Genomic DNA, 20,103 nt, shown 5'->3' on the forward strand with positions numbered 1-20,103 from the left:
TTCAATTTTCATTTATTACTAAAACGTGTGTGTGTCTCCCCCCCCCCCCTCCCCGGTCCGAGCCGTGTCTTTGTTTTACCATTTGAGCTTTTGTCGTAAAATTTTCAACAATACGAGAATATATGGAGAAGTCAAATTAATTTTCATTATTATTATTATTATCCATATATTAATACTGAAGGACAAATTTTGTGCTCCTCCTCGCGGTCGCGTCACGTTTTTCTCGGTACTGTGACCTGGACTGAAAGAAACTTCGTACCTGTAAGAGTGCATCGCGCATAGTGGCAATAGTCAACCTTCAACTCTGAAGCAGAATAAACACTTTTCGTTGAGACGGGGGCGAGAAGTGAAGAGGCGGGGGCGGGGGATGAAGAGACGGGGGCAGGGAGTGAAGAGGCAGGGGGCAAGGTAAGCAAATTTTTGGGCGGGAGTAAGCAAATTGAAAGCGGGAGACGGGGGAAATGGGGCGGGGGATGAGTGGGCGGGGACTGGGGTGAATTAGGCGGGGTTGAGTGTGAGGGGTTGGACAGGGGGCGGGGGCAAGTGGGCGGGGAATCAAGAGACGGGGGCGGGGAGTGAAGGGGCGGGGCCAGGGGTAATCAAATTTTTGGGCGGGGGTGGGAAGCGGGGGGGGGAATGGGGCAGGGCGGGGGATGAGTAGGCGGGGGCAAGCATGCCCTGTCCAGTCCATGTACCTCGAGTGTGGGTGAGCTGGGGAGGGTGGTTGAATGAACTGAATCCGTCTGTGACGGGGTTTCGGCTAGTTATTATTAGTACTAGTATAAAAGCCCGTCAAAAATGGAGGGTTAGAATTATTTTATTCGAAGTATTCAAGGAGATTGGAAGATACGATATTTTGTAGCAAGAAGCGTTATTTTAAAACACGACATGTACAAATGTTACCCTATTTTCTTTTTTTATCTTCTGGGACGTTTCATTTCAATGGTACAGCTTCATGAGCATGACAGACTGAAGTCTCGGCCTAGTGCCAAGTGTGTGTTTTATCTTCTTTATTTATAAGACATCCTACAGATATAAATGAACACTCGTTTTACTCTGCACACGTTACACATCATGTGCAGCGAATTTCACCTCCCTGTGCATTGTATTTATTGTTTTTTAAACACTTCTGTACACCGCCCTTGAGGCCCGGTGGCAAGAAACCGTGTACAATTCCAATAGAAGAGATGTAATTCCTCCTTTATTAAAAATGGTTTTCGAGTTGTTTTTTTTTGTTGTTTTTTTTTCATCCTGAAAAATAGACCAGAGTGTTAACCGTTTTTTTCTCAGCAACCACTTGCTTGTCCGATTGACAAAATTTTCAGGATAGGAACAACCCCCCTCCCCCAATGGAGAATATTTTAATGATAATTGTGACATCATAGCTCACGTGGTATTGCAGGACAGGTCAGGTGAGTGCTGTATGATGGATGCCATTGCCTTAGAGGCATGCAGTTTTCAGAACCGCAACAATATATACATTATATACATACACACACATATACAGCTCGGGAAAAAAATAAGAGACCACTCCAAAAAAAAATTAAATCAGCATCTCTACATGTATGGCAGCCATTCCATTCCAGTGTCTGTTGAATTCCAACAAAGGCACACCTCATTCTACTTAGTGAGGTACTGATTAGGTGATCACCTGAACCGAATCTTATTTAACAAGGAAAAGTATGAAAACCACTGCTGTGGTCATCACTATCCTCTTACAATAGGACCAGCTGGATGGCAAAAACAGTGCTAGTAGGACCTCAAAAGTAATTGGAATCAAAAAAATAACTATTGACCATGCCAAAGGAGTAGAAAAGGAAAGTTTTGAGTGAGGAAAAGAAGGGTTCAATTCTGGCTTTACTGGCAGAGGGATACAGTGAGCGTCACGTTGCTTCCATCCTTCAAATTTCAAAGACGGCGGCTCATAAGAACAAGGTCAAGCAGCAGACATTGGGGATAACAAAGCTACAGACTGGCAGAGGGTGAAAACGACTTTCCACTGACCGGGATGACCGCCAACTCATTCGAATGTCACTCAACAACCGTAGGATGACATCAAGTGACCTACAAAAAGAATGGCAAACGGCAGCTGGGGTGACGTGCATGGCGAGGACGGTTCGAAACAGGCTCCTCGGGGCAGGGCTGAAGTCGTGCAAAGCTAGAAAAAGCCCTTAATCGATGAGAAGCAAAGGAGAGCCAGTTACAGGCAGGCTGAGGTTTGCAAAAGACCATAAGAATTGGACCGTAGAGGACTGGAGTAAGGTCATCTTCTCTGATGAGTCCAATTTTCAGCTTTGCCCAACACCTGGTCGTCTAATGGTTAGACGGAGACCTGAAGAGGCCGACAAGCTATAGTGTCTCACACCCACTGTGAAATTTGGTGGAGGATCGGTGATGATCTGGGGGTGCTTCAGCAAGGCTGGAATCGGGCAGATTTGTCTTTGTGAAGGACTCATGAATCAAGCCACGTACAAGGTTGTCCTGGAAGAACACTTGCTTCCTTCTGCTCTGGCAATGTTCCCCAACTCTGAGGATTGGTTTTTCCAGCAGGACAATGCTCCATGCCACACAGCCAGGTCAATCAAGGTGTGGATGGAGGACCATCCGATCAAGACCCTGTCATGGCCAGCCCAATCTCCAGACCTGAACCCCATTGAAAACCTCTGGAATGTGATCAAGAGGAAGATGGATGGTCACAAGCCATCAAACAAAGCCGAGCTGCTTAAATTTTTGCACCAGGAGTAGCATAAAGTCACCCAACAGCAATGTGAAAGACTGGTGCCAAGACGCATGAAAGCTGTGATTGAAAATCAGGGTTATTCCACAAAATATTGATTTCTGAACTCTTCCTCAGTTAAAACATTAGTATTGTGTTGTTTAAAAATGAATATGAACTTGTTTTGTTTGTATTATTTGAGGTCTGAAAACACTGAATCTTTGTTGGTATTTTGACCAGTTGTCATTGTCTGCAAATAAATGCTCTAAATGACAATATTTTTATTCGGAATTTGGGAGAAATGTTGTCAGTAGTTTATAGAATTAAATAAAAATGTTCATTTTACTCAAACTCATACTTATAAATAGTTAAACCAGAAAAACTGATAATTTTGCAGTGGTCTCTTAATTTTTTTCCAGAGCTGTATATTGTTTCGGCCATGGGTACCGAGTGTATTATGAGGGGGTTAAATATCCGTTTGTCCTCGGAATAGCTGGACCTGCGGCCACCCCTCCGAATTAACTTTGTGGTATGGTGGGTTGCTTTGGAACCACGAATGCCACCCAGTTAACCATGAGTTCCAGTGTCCACCGTCTAATTATGGCGTTTAACTAGAGGTCGCGTGGCTTCCTGAACGGGGAGCGTGCCCTCGGCAAAACACCAATCTTCTCTTGATTAGATCTTAATTGGGGCAGCCGAGCGTTTCACCGCTGGTGCGTGCCGACTTTGACAGGTCAATTTGTTTGGTAGTTACCTCCCAGTCTATCTAGGTTCGGACAATGCTGGATCAATGGAAGGAAAGGACAAGCACGGACAGGTTGGAAAGTCAACAAAGCAATTTATTAATAAGAAAATAAATAAATAGAAAGAACTTTTTATTTCTATGTGGTAAAAATAAGTTAATTTGAAGCGATCAAAATAATCGCAAGCAAATAAAGCCTTTTTTTGTATACCTTGTCGAGGCTCATATGAGAGCTAACATACAACGCACATCAAGGGGTGGGGGGCATGAGACAGGAGGGGAGGGAGTGGGAAGGACAAAATAGTGGGGAACAGAGACATTTGGAGATCTGTGGAAGGGAGAGGGATGGGACGGGGAACATGGGGAATAGAAGATGGACATTACAGGGACTTTCAGGAAGGAAAGCAGGGAATTTGAAGGAGGTGGGCTTGGGTGGATTATCGGGGGTAGAAAGATCGAGGATTTGGATGGGGGATGATAAGAGGTGGTGGTGAACAGCTATTTTGAAGGCCTGGAGGGAAGAATGGGAATGAATAGAGTGAGGAAGTTTATTCCAAAGGCGGGGAAAAAGAGGAATGAAAGAGTGAAGGTGAGCAGTGATTCGTGATTTTGGTAGTTTTACCAGAAGGGGGTTGTTGGCGGACATTGAGCGCCCTGCGGAAATGTGGTGGGGACAAATCGCAGAGAGAGCACGGGGGCGAGACTGGAGAGGAGACGGTATAAGACAGAAAGACCACCGACCAACCTGCGGTGATTGAGTGAGAGGCCCAAAGACTCAGCCTCATTGCGGGAGATGCCAATGATCCGAAATGCCCTGGTTTCCACAGCGTGAAGCCGAGAAAGGTGGGAGGCAGGAGCACCAGCCCAGAGGGGAGACCAGTACTCCATCAGGCTGCGGACAAAAGCTTTGTAAGTGGTCAGGAGCTCAGGTGGGCCGAGGAAGGACCTTGCACAACGGAGGATTCCCAGTCGGCGACTGGCTTTGGAGTCGAGGTTGGAAATGTGACTTTCCCAGGAAAGGTCATGGCAGATAGTGAGACCCAGAAGCTTGAAAGAAAAGACTTCTTCCAGAGGATTGTTGAGAAAAAGGATGGGGGGGTTTTCTAAATGGTCCTTTCGAAGAGACATAGTGAGAGTGTGAGATTTGTCCGGATTGAAAGACATGTTCCACGTGTTGGACCAGTTTGTGATTTTATCCAGATCAGCAGTGAGCGAAGAAGCTACTGCTTGCCGGTCTGAGGGATGACTGATGGTACGGCAGAGGGTGGAGTCATCAGCAAAGAGATATCGAGGATTTTCCAGAGAGTCGGAGAGATCATTGATGAAAATCAGAAAAAGAACAGGGCCCAGAACGCTACCTTGAGGAAATAAATAAATTAATTGGGACAAATCAATCAAAATGATCGCAAGCAAATAAATAATTAATCAGGCACTGATGGAAAAAGAGACAAAGAGCAGATGCTCATCAGGATGCCTGACTTAACAATTAAATACAGGCAGGAGTACCCAGCAGATCATGCAGGGGGGGTGCGGAGGGGGGGAGAAAAATCCAGTCTCGCTCACCAAATAGAAGTCATCGTACATCAAATAAAACGTCATGCCTTGTCTGTTGCCTTCGCCCAGCCTTGCCATGCACCCACTCGCAAACAGGCTTGAACGCCAGTCGCCGTCACCCCCAAGAATCAGGTACGCCAAGAGCAGGTCTCGAGCAGAACCAGCATTAAAGGTTCGAGCGTCAGCCACCGTCAGAAGCCACCAGGAGTCACAACCGACGGACAGCTGTTGGGAGCTGTGAGAAGCTGAGGCGCTGTGAGAAACTGAAAGGCTGCAATGCCGTCATCAACTGTCACCAGCTCACCAACCGTCTGACTGGAACTCGCTGACAGCAGCCGTCTGACTGGAACCGACTGAAACAGCCGTCTGGAACCGAATGAAGCAGCCGTCTGACTGGAACCGAATGAAGCAGCCGTCTGACTGGAACTCGATGATAGCAGCCATCTGACTGGAACACGATGATAGCAGTCATCTGACTGGAACCGACTGAAGCAGCCGTCTGACTGGAACCGACTGAAGCAGCCGTCTGACTGGAACCGACTGAAACACTCTCAAAGCTGTCTGAACCGCAACCAGCTATCGCCAACTGACTGGAAAAAAAATGGTCCTCTCGTCCTCTTTATTGGCGGCCCGTCTGGGTGGAGCCTTAAGCAGACTCCAGCCAAATCCACCCCACCCATTTGTGCATCGTTGCCGTGACAACCTACATGTCCCGCGGTCATTCCTGGCCTGCGATGCCATGTTCGTGGTGCTGGACGAATGGCAGAAAGCAGCCATTTGCCAGAATTACCGAGCGAAAACGTGAAGCGCTCATAAAACGTCAACAACAATTATCACCTCAATGGTCAGCCCGATTCGAAAAAGAGCCAGTTAGCGTCCTCTCCAGCCTCGACCCCCTGGGCATACATTTAGGGAAATAACTGTCTGAGGACCTCGATGTTTGTATGCATTCGGCAGATCGGATTCTGAAATCCGTTACAATATATATGTACAGGGTGTCCCAAAAAATATACAACTTTTCATCTGCAAAGAGGATGGTCATAACATATATTTTAAAAAAAGATATATGGCTGGATAGAAAGCTGAAAGGGTGAAGTTTATTGTACCAATGTCAAAATTGCCACCAAAATTTAAATTTTGGTATAGAATCGTTGGTTTCTTTCAGACCACATGTTCGACGTAGGCTCCACGTTGTCCGATCACTGCCTGCAAACGCGGTCATGTTCTCCATCACTTTGGGAAACGTTTCCTGAGGAATGTTCTGGATTTCTCGGTGGATGTTTTCCTTCAGCTGATCAAGAGTCTGAGGCCTAGGGTTTCCATAGATCCTGTCCTTGAGATACCCCCACAAGAAGAAGTCTGGAGGAGAAAGGTCAGGGGAATACGGTGGCCACTCAACGTCTTCGTAGAGGGAGATAAAGCGGCCCTCAATATGTTGGTTGAGAAAACGCCTTGTTTCCCTGGCTGTATGGGGCAGTGCCCCATCCTGCTGGAACCACTGGGTTCTCATCTGGATCAGGTTGTTTCTCCTACGGGCCTGAGTACGTAGCTCAGGAAGATAGAATTCCTGAATCATTTCGCGATAGTTCCTCTGGTTTACCGTTCAAGTGCGTCCCTGGTCATCTTCAAAGAAGTATGGACCAATTAACCCATACCAAGCAACCGCCACCCACACGGTGACTTTGAGAACAGATTGAGGCACCAGTTCAGTTGATGCATTACCAGGATTTTCAGTTCCCCAGTACCGAAAGTTTTGCTTGTTTACCTCCCCGGACAAGTGAGCATGGCATTCGTCCATCATGTGAAGTTTTTTGAGGAAGTCTGCATCTTCCTCCAACTTTCCTGAGAACCAATTTGCAAAGTCTCGTCGTTTGCATTTCTGTTAATCAGTAAGCACCGTTTCCATTTGAATTTTGTATCGAAAGGCATGAATGTCTTGGCGAAGGATCCTCTGAACGGTGCTCTTATGAATGTTTGTCTCGGCAGAAAGTCGTCAAATCGATTGTTTTTGGACTCTGAACGACCGCCTGTCTCACCATTTCCACATTTTCTTCACTACGTCCTGTCCTCTTCCGACCACTGTGACCTTTGTGAAGGTCACAGGTGGTTCCCACATTGGTAAACTTTGTGATGGTGCACTTTATTGTCCGAAAGTTTGGTGCATGGCGCAAGTGGATACCGAAATGTCTCGAGTAAAGACGTTGCACCTGTATGACACTTTTCGTCTGGTACCAAAGTTCAACAATTTTCGTCCGTTGTTGTACGGTCAGTCTTGGCATTTTTCTGGCGCTTGCTTGGTATCAAAATAAACTTCAGGGTCTCTGCAACAAGAAATGAAGCATTAGTGACAAAATTACTGCTTTTTTAGGATCGAACGAAGCATTGTAAAAGTTGTATATTTTTTTGGGACACCATATATATATATATATATATATATATATATATATATATATATATATATATATATATATATATATATATATATATATATATATATATATATATATATATATATATATATATATATATATATATATATATATATATACACACACGTACACATGAAGGTGTATCCTTTGAGACCTGGGAAGGCTCTGTTCCACCTTCTGAAACTCGCATATGAAGATAACAACCAACCACACACACAGGTACACAGACGTTTTGAAAACGGAACATCGTATAAAGCCTTCCAGCAGGATGTACTAAAATATAGAACTCACATCTCGTGATCCAGTCTCCTATGTTGATCCAGTGTCCCACAACAGAGTTGGAGCTGGAGTAGCAGCGTCTGGATGGAGTGCTGCTGGACCCCTGCTCCATCTCTCTCCTGTGGGACGAACAGATGCCGGCGTCCTATTGTGTACTGCTATGAACTTTGCTAGCAGTGCGCAGTCCTTCCCGGTGAAGCTGCAAGTACTGTGTGAGTTGTGGGATCAAAGGGATTTGGACGTGAAGTTACGTAGACACGTGTTTGTGTCAATTTGTGTAGTTTAAGGCTCATGGAATGGGATTTTTTTTTTTAAATAAGGCTATAATCAAATCAAACTCGAGGAATCATTAAAATGGAAGATGGAATTGATGCCTTTTCTCAAGGAGACATGAGTCGAGTGATCAAAATGCTCTATTGAGGATAGTGGAGCAGATAACAAGATCAATCGTGCAAATGATGATACAAGCATGAAACTTGGCAGGAATATTTATTTTACGTCACTTTATGAGAAAAAAGTGCCAGCCACTTGAAATTCCAACATGGCCGCCATTTTCCAAGATGGTCACCAGACAACCACCCAAAATAAGAACAGATAACAATAACAATCGTTCAAAGAATGATACAAGCATGAAATTTGGCAGAAATATTTATTTTAGGTCACTTTATGAGATACAACTGCGAGCCACTTAAAATTCAATATGGTGGCCATTTTCCAAGATGGCCACCATGTTTTTCTGCCCTGCAATGTTCATTGTTCTGATTAGGTCTGACAAGAACAACTGCATAGTGGGGTACAACTTAGTCCGTAACGATAGCATTTGCACCTTCCACTACATCGTGTCTTGCATCCACATTTCGTTAACTCCTGGCAGCTTTTAGCTTTGGGAGCAAGGGCAGTCTAGAAGACCTTCCACGAGTCATCTTCTTTGAACCAACCCCACTAGGACGGACACTGAGCTTCTGGCTGGCGGACTATTGCCTGGCTCCAAATGTGTCCTGCTTGATATGCAGCTCGCTTGGCATGTTCCAGGAGTGCTCCTTGTGTTGGTGGAATTAAATCATATGACCTCTGCCTTCGTGCAAAGAGAGCAAGCCGCGCCTCATTCACTGACACAACTGAACTTGATCTGTCATACATCAGCACCACAAATTTCTCCAGGATTTCTAGATCAGATTCCTCAATCTTTGATGGGCACTGACTGAGTTTCGTGAAGATTACTGACGCTTCATCACATACATTCTATGTCTGCCATGCTGTCTTTTTCCCTTTGCCATTGAAAGCTGATACAACATCACAACCGGTGAAGGCATGGAAGAAGAGCATCCCACTCGTTTTCTCTGGTCCTATGGCAGACATAATTTCGTGGATAGGGATCCATCTCCTGTGCTCCCGTTTGCCAAATGCAACCCACATTTTTTCAAGACCTGTTGTGGCAAGAGAAGGCATAAGGGATATGGCAATAACTACAATGTCCGTGTCATTAGCTTCAATCATCAGAGACTTGTATCCCTCGGTGGCTGCATGCCGAACATGTAAGAATATTCGCATATCTGCTTCTTCATGGGTACATGGGGCCACTTCCTCGAGGTTAACGCTGGTGTCACTGGTGGTGGTGATGGCATTTTCTCCTTTAGTCATGATAACTGGATTGCCTGTTGTCATTTCAGACACTTCGTCGGCAAGGAAATGGAATAGCTCTGTTTTGTTGGTGCTATCTCTAAGGAAGCTCTTCCAATTCGAGGGAGTTTTACTTGTCGCTGTTACTCTCCTTCTGACGGCCTTTCCTCGTTGAGATTTTGCCTCTGACTTCAGGCTGGACTGATGATACACATCAAAGATGATGTCGGTTCTCTTGTATTTCGTGCTGTAGTACTCGACTTTAGGAAGAATATCCTTTCTGGCATACTCTTCAAATGTCTTTGGTGTTCGTGGTGCTACGATATTTACCAGCGCAGCTCCATCTACAATGAGTACGTCAGACTCTGGCTTTGTCTCTGGAAGCGTCACTTTGGCTTGTAGTACATCCACTAAATCCGATTTCGTACACGTGTGTAGTTTCCCCTTGTTACTGAGTGAGGCCGGAAAAGACCGGTTTTCGTGTTTGAAGAACTCTTGCAGGTCACGCTGTCTGTTTTGGCAGGAGATGAAGAGGCGGGAAAACAAATGGCAGTCTTCCTTCAGTAACTTTGTCTCGGATTTTCTTGCAGACTTTGGCTCATTTTTGAAGAAGGTTATCCTGTTCTTTTTGATAGGCTGGAAGAAGGAGCAGTCATTCTCACAATGTAGATTAGCCATGAAGGAATTGAACTTTTCTTTCCCTCTTTCGTGATGGGTCGCAATTAGCTGAGCAGCGGAAGGATCCGCGATGTCCTTGGTGTCGAGCGTAAGAAGATCTCCTGACTCCTCTTCAAAGGGATTACCCATTTCCTCCGTTACCAATGTGAGCCGTTTGACTTTCTCAAAGAATTCCCTCTGAACTGTCACTGTTTGTTCATGGTGACATTAACTTTTCCTCTGTGTCCTTCTGACAGAGGCAACATTTCCTCCAGTTTGTTTGTGGTTTTGATTTTTCTTGAGTATCCATAATTTGTGACTAGCAATGGCAAGGTCGAGGGTTTATCCTTTTACCACCTTGCCTTCGTGCACTTTGATGTATGGGATACAGCTAGGTTCATGCGTTTGCCCTACACCTAGCCCGATCGTTCATCCAATGCCATTTAAATCCCATGCGATCTGTACACCATCCGGATAACTACATGTAAAACCCCCGTGATCCTTGGCTCGGCTCTCCCGCGCTGGCACATCCTGTCGGTTCAGGTGCCGCTATCTAACATCTGAGGGGTTCATTAGATAGCATTTGGGATACTAAACCCACGGTTTGAACCCCAGGCTGAGTTGCACAGCAGTGTATGCCACCAGTGTGCCCTGGTAGTGCATGACATACACTCTCTTTTTTGTGTTTCGTCGATATTGGCTGGTGTCCACCACCATTGATGGTTACATTGTGTCAGGGTCCTATAGATCCTTGTGGCTGCATTTTGGTCGCAAGTGGTTTTATTTCGGACTTTTCCATCTCTGAATGAGCTTCATCTGCCCAGAGCTGTCTGGTTTTCAGGCGCCAGAGATTCGCCTTTTGCACCACCACTATTTGTGGAAACACCCCCACCACGAGAAGGCAAGAGTTGAGCTTGACTGCCAGAGGCTTTGTTTCGCTTGCCATTTCGGGCAATTCGTAGGCAAAGAGAGCTCATCCTCTTTGCCACCCCTGCATTAGCAGTCCTTTGGAGGGGCAATAACTATTTTGAGCAATTAAAATACAAGCTCTGTTCAAGATCTCCAACAATTCTAACCGTCCCCATCTATAAGGCGATGAGAACCAATTTACTTCTATTCGAAGCCTGCACAATAGTTGTCATTTGACTCTTTATTGTTACGTAAGTCCTAAAATTGATTTATTGGTTCATGAAATCGATCAATACACTCAAGAATCAGCTCTAGCAAGGACAAAAACCTATATATCGACATCAAGATGAAATAAATCCGACATCTCTGGCGATTTTTTTTTATGGTTTAAAGTTGTTTTTTTCATACTCTGGTGGCCATCTTGGAAAAAATGTCCGCCATGTTGAAAATCCACGTGGTGAGCACTTTTTTCTTGCAGAGTGACCCTGAAGGAACGTTCGAACCAAATTTCATGCTTGTATCACCATTTGAACGATTCTGCCAAAATGACACTTATTTGCTCCATGAGAAGCCACCTGAGGTTAAAGGGTTTCAGTGATTGATTTACTTACTAGCAGGGATCTGCGGAAATTCTCCGTAATGTGAATAAAGTCCTCAACATCCCCATCCTCCTCACGTGAGGTCCTCAACTCTTCCACCCCCAACCCCAACTCCTCACCCTCTCCCCCCCCCCAAGCAAGTCCTCAAACCCCTGCTCAAAGCCTCAATCCTTCTCATACAACTCTCTGCTCTTCCATCCCAACTCTGTCCTACCCTCCCCCTTCCGTCCTGATCTTCACATGATGTAAGGATACACAAGGAACTTTGGTGTAGGAAGAGTCAATTTGGCCCATCATTTCATTTCATTATTTTTGTGCATCACAAGACCAATGTTGAAAGTACGTAACAACGGAATGTTTAATTCACAATCTCTTCCCTGTTTCGTTTTCTGTTTGTAAAGAACAATGTGAATTAAACCCATTTAATTGACAATCTCAAGAAATTCCATCATCTCATGATTATTCACTAAAAATAGTGGTTAAGTTGGCTAAATGATTGAAAAAAACGTGAAGTTGTTCGTAATGGAATATATATATATATATATATATATATATATATATATATATATATATATATATATATATATATATATATATATATATATATATATATATATATATATATGTAGTTGCGAATCTGGAAGCCATTATCGCACTCATCATTCAGGTCCTTTAGCTCAGTTATCTCAGTAAGTACATGTTCTATAGATGGCTCGCCTTCCATTGTTTAATGGGTAAATCTATGTAAATGCGCTGTGATTCATTTTAATAGTTAGGGTTCGATCAGAATGACCCTCCTCCACAACTAAGAAGAAGAAGAGCCCTCCCGTCCTGTAATTCAACGGCGTAAACAGGGATGGCGGTTGGGGCGGGTCCGGCAGAAAGCAACGTAAACAGCCCCCACCCGCGGTTGCGGGGGGCGGCGCACGAGGCCGAATGAGTCATGCCGGAAGTGAGGTGGGGCTGAGAGGGATAAGAGGGGGACCCTCTGCTTGGTTCTGGATAGTCAGGTTAGTCTTCGCTGAGCCTTTGGGGTTCATCGGGCTCGTGTTCTGGTGGCTTTTATTCTGCTTGGTGGAGTTGGTTGCTCTGCTTCGTGGCCTCATCTTGGCTCGGCTGGCTCTTCTTGGTGCGTGGAGCTCTTCGCGGTCTCTGCTTGGTTCCCGGTTTGGTGCGACTTCTTGGCCTCATCTTGGTCGGTGGTTCTTCGGGGAAGCGACGCATCGGGTCGGGAAGGATCGGCGCCTCGTCTCACCAGCACGTGGTGCAGATCGTGAGGGGATCCATCGGAGCTCGGAAAGGATTGTGGCTCACGGTGATTGGATCCAGCTCGCCCACGCTGGTGCTCGGTCCGAACAGCTTGAAGACCACACGAGGTGAAAAGGTCCGAGGCAGTCCCTGGGCTTCAGCTCATCTGTCCCTCCGAGCTGAAGTCTGAATTAAAGGCATCAGCCACCATTTCTGGGGTGTGTGTGTGTGCGTATGTGTGTCCTTGGGCCCGTCTAACAAGTAAAAAACTGTTAAGTGCTTTGTGTGCTGTACATATTGCATTGCATTTCTGATATTCGGTATAGTTCTGCTCTTTTGTGTTCCCTAGTTCCCCATTATTACTGTACAAATAAACCCCAATTGTTGAATACATCAGCTCGTTTTGTGTTTCTTGCATTGGCTCGACATGACGCGTGTTTGAGGATTAGTGTTGGTAACTTGTTCATTTGGTCCGGCCCGACTTTGGTAATTCCGCTCGGTTACGCCGGATCCGAGTCGGCGATAGTGACTCGATTTGGACAAAGTCAGCCGAGGGTGAACTATCCTGGAAGTCGGACCAAGTGGGTACTTCGGTAAATTGAAAAGTTGGCAATCGACCCTACCCCACGTGGTCTATCCATTGGCAAACTTCGGTCCAGTCAGGACCCGTCCGCTCCGGACTCAAGGTGCTGTCACACCTTGACGATTTAGCCAGCGTATGCCGACTTATGAAAAATTTTTCTAAAACGCTGGCACACGTCGAATACGTTATGGGTAAGTTTTGTATACGTTAAGAGCACGCTGAAAAACACTGCCATACGTCGTAGTACGCTGGCTTTCATCGTTGTACTTTGCGGTTTTCCTAAAATTTTAGTATGCTTGAAATTTTACGACGTATGCCAGCGTATGACTCACATTCCGCTACGCTGGCCATAAGTTGTAGGCACGTTATGCGATCGTTGACACACGTCGACACACGTTACTTGTAAGTTACTCAAAAGTCGAAACACGTCGAGGTAATGTTTAGCGTACCCGAAACTTATTTATAACCTATGAGTAACGTGTTGTAGGCACGTTACACGATCGTTGAAACACGTCGAGACACGTTACTTGTAAGTTACTCAAAAGTCGAAACACGTCGAGGTAATGCTTAGCGTACCCAAAACGTATTTCTAACCTATGAGTAACGTGCTTTGAACCTATGTGTAACGTACCTCCAACGCATATTGACGTATGTAGATGTATTTGATTGACGTCTTCCGGATGACTACAGAACTTACTGAACGTGTTTCTAATTTACAGCTACCGTATAATGGCGTATTGGCAGCGTTTAAAAAAAAACAACAACAACAATAACTTCCGATATTTCGTCACGTGCCGTTACGTCACGTCCGATTGCCTATTCAGTTTGCTCATGTCTTATTCTTAGTTCCTCCTCTGTGAATATTTTTTGTTTGAGGATATTGTCACGTCGACATCGAAACTTAAAAGCAAATGTCCGAATATATTTTAAAATTCGTGATAGACTAAAAAAAATAAAAAAGAACAACAACAACAACAACAACAACTTCAGATATTTCGTCACATGCCTTCACGGAGCCAAGGAGAAAAAAATAAATGTGCCTTGACGGAGAAAATAAGTTTCGGGAACGCTAAACATTACCTCGACGCGTTTCGACTTATGAATAACTTACAAGGAACTAGTGTTGACGTATGTCAACGATCGCATAACGTGCATACAACTTATGGCCAGCGCAGCGGAATGTGTGTCATACGCTGGCATACGTCGTAAAATTTCAAGCATGTTAAAATTTGAGGACAACCGCAAAGTACAACGATGAAAGCCAGCGTACTACGACGTATGGCAGTGTTTTTCAGCGTGCTCTTAACGTATGCATACTTACCCATAACGTATTCGACGTGTGCCGGCGTTTTAGCCCAATTTTGCATACGTTGGCTAAATCGTCAAGGTGTGACAGGGCCTTTACATCAAATGGCTGCACAGCTGACACTGCACGTAAAAAGGCTGAATGCCTAAACTCTGTGTTTGCTTCAAAATCTTGTTTTCCAAACCTATCGCATTCTGTACCCACCTTACCCAGACACACCCAGCTGTTCCTGAACTCTGTGTCCTTTTCTCCTGATAAGTTGGAGAGTTTACTGTCACACCTCGACTCGGATTCTGCAACCGGTCCAGACTGCATCAGCCCACGTGTCCTAAAATCCTACTCTGCTGCTCCTGCTCACCCTCTCTCTGTTCTATTCACCCTCTCATTTTATCAAGGTCATCTGCCATCTGCTTGAAAATCAGCTAACATTACTGCTCTGCATAAAAAAGGTGCATACCTCCGCCACACAATGCCTGATACAGTGGAACATATCAGGATCCGCATTCTAACCGTCATTCTTGTTTACGCTGCAAGAATCTCGGGGCGGGAGGGTCGTTGTTCTTCTCTGCAGAATCCCAATAAAACTCCAAACTATTAAAATAAATCACAGCGCATTTACATTGATTCACTCACGAGACAAGGGAAGGAAGCTATCTATAAAACACATACTTACCGAAATAACTGAGCTATAGGAACCTGAATGTTGTGTGCGATAGTTTTCCAAATCCGCAACAATATGTTGTCCCTCCCCCCCCCCCCCCCAATATTTCTGCAGAGAGCTGAAGGTCCGCCAGCAACCCCCTTCTGGTAAAACTACCAAATTCACGAATCACTGCTCACCTTCACTCTTTCATTCCTCTTTTTTTCCCACCTTTGGAACGAACTCCCACACTCTCTTCAATCCCACTCTTCCCTCCAGGTCTTCAAAACAGCTGTTCACCACCACCTCTTATCTTGCCCCATCCAAAATCTTGATGTTTACTCCTCCCGCTGATCCACCCCAAACCCACCTCGTTCAAATCCCCTGCTTTCTTTCCTGAAAGTCCCTGTAGTGTCCATCTTGTTTACCCTGTGTACTCTGCCCCATCCCTTTCCCTTCCGCAGATCTCCTCACATCTCTGTTTCCCACAGTTTTATCCTTCCCTCTCCCATCCCTCTTGTCTGCTACTCCCCTTGTTATACATTATTTGTGTTCGCTCTTATATGAGCCTCGATGTTGTCTTTTTTTTTTAATCCGAATTAAGGTAAACTTTACAATAATTAATTGTAACCTATTTAGTAACCAAAGTTTATTTAGGAGAGCAAAAGTAACCTATTTAAACAAAGTGAATGTATAAATAACATCTTTATTCAAGTAGATACACGACGACATCGGAGTTGAACAGTCACTCGGAGCCCTCCATCATGTGGATAAGACATGACATTGGGCTGATCTTGAATCTTGTCATTTTACATCCTAATTCAGTTGATTGTTTTGAGATTCTGTAATTGGCAGCCACTCTGAGATCTGTCTGCAGGTAGCAAATGATGAAGCTTCCAATTTGGTAGCAGTATCGCAAAGGAACGGCAGAGTTGATGACGTCTCTGCTGTTGGGCGACTCCAGGCCTCAATCTGGTAATTAAAGCATTTCGCTACCTATGATAGTTAGGGCCAACTATAACTCCACAAGCTGTTTTCTGAACATTTTCAATCGCGTTACATCGCTGCTTCGCAATTCCACTTGAACACACTGGAGCCTCACGTTCCAATACGTGGTGGACGAAATATGTCGAAATGGTTACAGGATCATTGTTTGCGAAGAAATGATATTTCAACTTCTGAAGCACATACAAACGACTGTAAGCTCGTTTAACAATATAACTGACGCCTACTAAAACCTCGAGGCCTGGATGTGACGAACAAGCCGATCCGATTTTGGTTCAGGTCCAGATGCAGATACGGCTTACCAGTGGGATACAAAATGTCGACTGACCTGGTGGAGGTATGCGGCCTACCAAGTGACGTTTTAGTTACTATCCGTCTCTCAAAATGTTTCCCTTGACCCTCTCTTCTCGTTTATTCTTCGATCCTGTTGCACATGTTTATTATTTTGAATGCAGCTTGTGGCTGCTGGTTGCATCATTGTCGGGAGTGCCGCTGATGCGGTGCCCCTGTTTTCAGTGAGATGGTGCTCATTTTGCCGACCTCAGAAGGGTGACAGGCTGCGTCAACCCTATTTAGAGGCACCACAGGAGCTGAAACTCAAGGCCTCGACATCTTAAGGCAGCCACCTTAACTGTTAAGCCAACACCAGGCTTGTTTGTTTTCTTCCACCCCACTGTGAAGTGTTTCACCCTTCTGTCCTCTTCTATTTTGACGAACCCAGAAGATATTTCACATGTTCGTGTGCGTGCCCTACCACCATCTCATGGCAACTTGTGGTGGGCTTTAAGTTGTGCCAACGTGCAACACTGCCCTTATATCCCATAAATAATTTGTTTTGTTGTTTCTTTTTTTTGTTGCTACTTTGGACTAATATTATGTCTCTTTTTCTTGCAGTTGGCCCAGACAGCCCACACATCTTTACCCTGAAAGATCACGCGATGCAAGAGGTCACTGAATCTTCACTCACTCTGGCCGAAGGTCATCCAATTAGACTAGTTTGCCGGGCATCTTCAGAACCAACGGCCCAGCTGACTTGGTGGCCTGGTAGACCTGGGATGGAAGAGAGGATTGGAGCAGAGAAGAATGGTTGGCTTGAGTTCCCAAAAGTCTCCAGACATGACGGGGGCCATTATGTGTGCTCAGCGCTGAATCCTGTCCTGCATAATCGAGTCTTTTCCACTGTGAACATCAGTGTTCTGTGTGAGTTATTACATAACAAGCTACTAAATATGCCAGCTGAAGGTGCTGTATCTTAGAGCATGCTGTTCTTCAGATGAAGAGGTAAAGCCAACTCTCCTGGTCTGCATCGAGGTTGTGAACGTTAAAGATCCTGCTTGATGTTTCAAAAAATTTAGGCCATTGCGTGCTGAGACCTCAGCTAAATTACCTGCTTGGAGTATCATTTGGCATGATTTGCAAAGAGGAGGTAGCACTGAGATGTGGACGTGGCACAAGCATGACGGGCCAAATTATCTCCTGTTATGTTTTAGTTTCTTTGCGTATCCTTGTAATGCTGGTCTAAAATGTTTAATATATATATATATATATATATATATATATATATATATATATATATATATATATATATATATATATATATATATATATATATATATATATACACACATATATACACACACACACATACATACACACATCTATACAGGGTGTCCAGATTTGGATTCAGATCTTCATCAAAATTGAATCAATTCTTTCTTGTCACACACTGAACCTGTCCACAACTTTTTTGAGATATCCTGCACACAAACAAACAAACAAACAAACAAACAAACAAACAGAGAGACAGAAAGGGGCGAAAACACAACCTCCTTCACCTTTGGTGGTGGAGGTAACAATATGAAGTTTAAGTTCTTCAAGGTCCTTCGGTTTGCCAATGCAGACTTTTTTTTTTTACTTAAAAAAAAAAAAACCGCAGAGATAAAGATCTAAAGGTTTGAAGACAGGTGAACGAGTGGGCCATTTTATAGGTCCTCGTCGGCCAATCGAACGGACTGGCAAGGTTTGATTTGAAAACACTTTTACAATTCGAACAAAGTGAGGTGGTACTCCATCCTGTTGAAAGATAACTCTTTGCAACAAGTCAGGATTTTCTTCAAGTTACGGAATAAAGAACTCTCGTGTCATGTTGAGGTACTAAATGTTGGTGGTGACAGTGCGTTCATCAAACAAATAGGGTCCATAGATGTGAGAACGTGACGTGACACACCAGACGTTTACTTTCGGCGAATCCCTTTTATGTTCATACAATTCATGCGGATTTTCTTCTCCCCTCCACTACTCCTCCAACACTTGATACGTGGGTCTTTATAGACCAAGCTTTAAATGGTGCTGGGAATTGTGGCACACACCTGTAATCCGGTGACTCGGTGGCTTGGGTTGGGTGATCGCTTGAGGATGGGAGCTCTGAGCTGTGCTGTGTTAGATGGTACTGAGAAGCCCGGCCGATACGTTGGCACCCAACCCAAATTGTCAGGTCAGGTCAGGCCAGATCAAATCTGTGACTTCTTACAGGTATCGTGTAAAACCTAGACTAACCTGTTCATGGTCGAGTGTTGGGGACTAAACCGGCTCTCCCCACTCGGTCCTCCTTGTAAGGAGGGTATATGGAAATGGACACCCAGTCAGACTAAAAAAAAAAACCAGTCGAAGAGTGGAGGAGCTCCTTGTAAGCCAACGGCTATCCGTATCTGGTTCCCAACTGCGTCTGCGGACGTCCTCCAGCCGTGGGTTCCCATTCCTAGGAGGTTGGTGGCAGGATTTGCACTCCGGCCACCATAAAAAAACTTCACTCTGCAAAAAAAAAAACCACTAAGTGGTGTGTGTCGGGGGTGGTGCTGAGGTTTCGTCCACCAGACTGCGGTTTACTCGGGTTAACCTGAGGCGGTCCCTTCGGGTGGGTGCCTGGAATGTCCTCTCCCGAAGAGATGGGGATGGGCCAGGCATTTGCTTGGAGGATGGCCAGGCCCCTGGAGTACCGGCAGAAAGTGGACGCAGCGACGCGCTGTGGTGCATGCTCCCCATGTTGTTGTTCATCTTTCGGCTGCTCCCGTTAGGGGTCGCCACAGCGGATCATCCGTTATGATCCGCATACTGATTTGGCACAGGTTTTACGCCGGATGCCCTTCCTGACGCAACCCTGGTCGCCTCTTACGGCACAGGGATCAGGATTTGGGTTTCGCCATGATTCCGGGCTGCTCTACACCCTGCCCAGTGCAGAGCCCCCGTCCTCAAGCGATCCTCCAACCCAAGCCTCCGAGTAGCCGGATTACAGGCGCACGCCACTACGCCCGGTCATGCTCCCCATGTATGAATGCATATCCTACAATTGTGACGATTAACTTTGCCTGATATGTGAAATGACGTCTCATCAGTAAAAATAAGGTTTGATTAAAAAATGTTCGTCCGATTCTATCCGTTCAATAATAAACAAACATTTACCCTTGTTGCATAATCCTCATCTATAAGTTGATGACGTTTCCATTTTATAACATTTAAACCTCACTTCTTTGTGAAGGATGTCATGAACAGAGCTTTTCGGAATGTTTAACTCAAGTGATGTTCTCTCTCTCCTCATTGACTTTTTAGGGTTGTTGGCAAATGTCTCCATAACAACATTCGCCCTTTCATTTGACTTTCTTGGCCTTCCAGCAGATTTTCCCTTCAGGACAGATCCTGTAGCCTCAAAATGATCCACCTATCTTAGCATGGAGTGTTTTTCAGGGGCGGTTTGTTCATTTCACACTGAAAACGCTGTTGGGTGTGAATGATTGAACCACATTCATGTACAAATCTCTC

The 20,103-nt window shown here is 45.0% G+C and overlaps 1 protein-coding gene across 1 annotated transcript in view; it reads left to right on the plus strand.

Annotated features, from left to right (window-relative positions):
* Positions 1–20,103, plus strand: part of LOC147025746 (V-set and immunoglobulin domain-containing protein 10-like 2) — a 51,734-nt gene that overhangs the window by 18,063 nt on the left and 13,568 nt on the right. The window contains exons 6-7 of the mRNA XM_085880457.1: positions 7,778–7,932; positions 17,182–17,487. Coding sequence (XP_085736583.1) covers positions 7,778–7,932; positions 17,182–17,487 — 461 coding nt within the window. The remainder of the gene's footprint in view (positions 1–7,777; positions 7,933–17,181; positions 17,488–20,103) is intronic.

Source organism: Eptatretus burgeri, chromosome 5, assembly GCF_056783735.1.
Source record: "Eptatretus burgeri isolate ZD-2024b chromosome 5, Ebu_testis_v1, whole genome shotgun sequence".
Taxonomy (NCBI): Eukaryota; Metazoa; Chordata; class Myxini; order Myxiniformes; family Myxinidae; genus Eptatretus; species Eptatretus burgeri.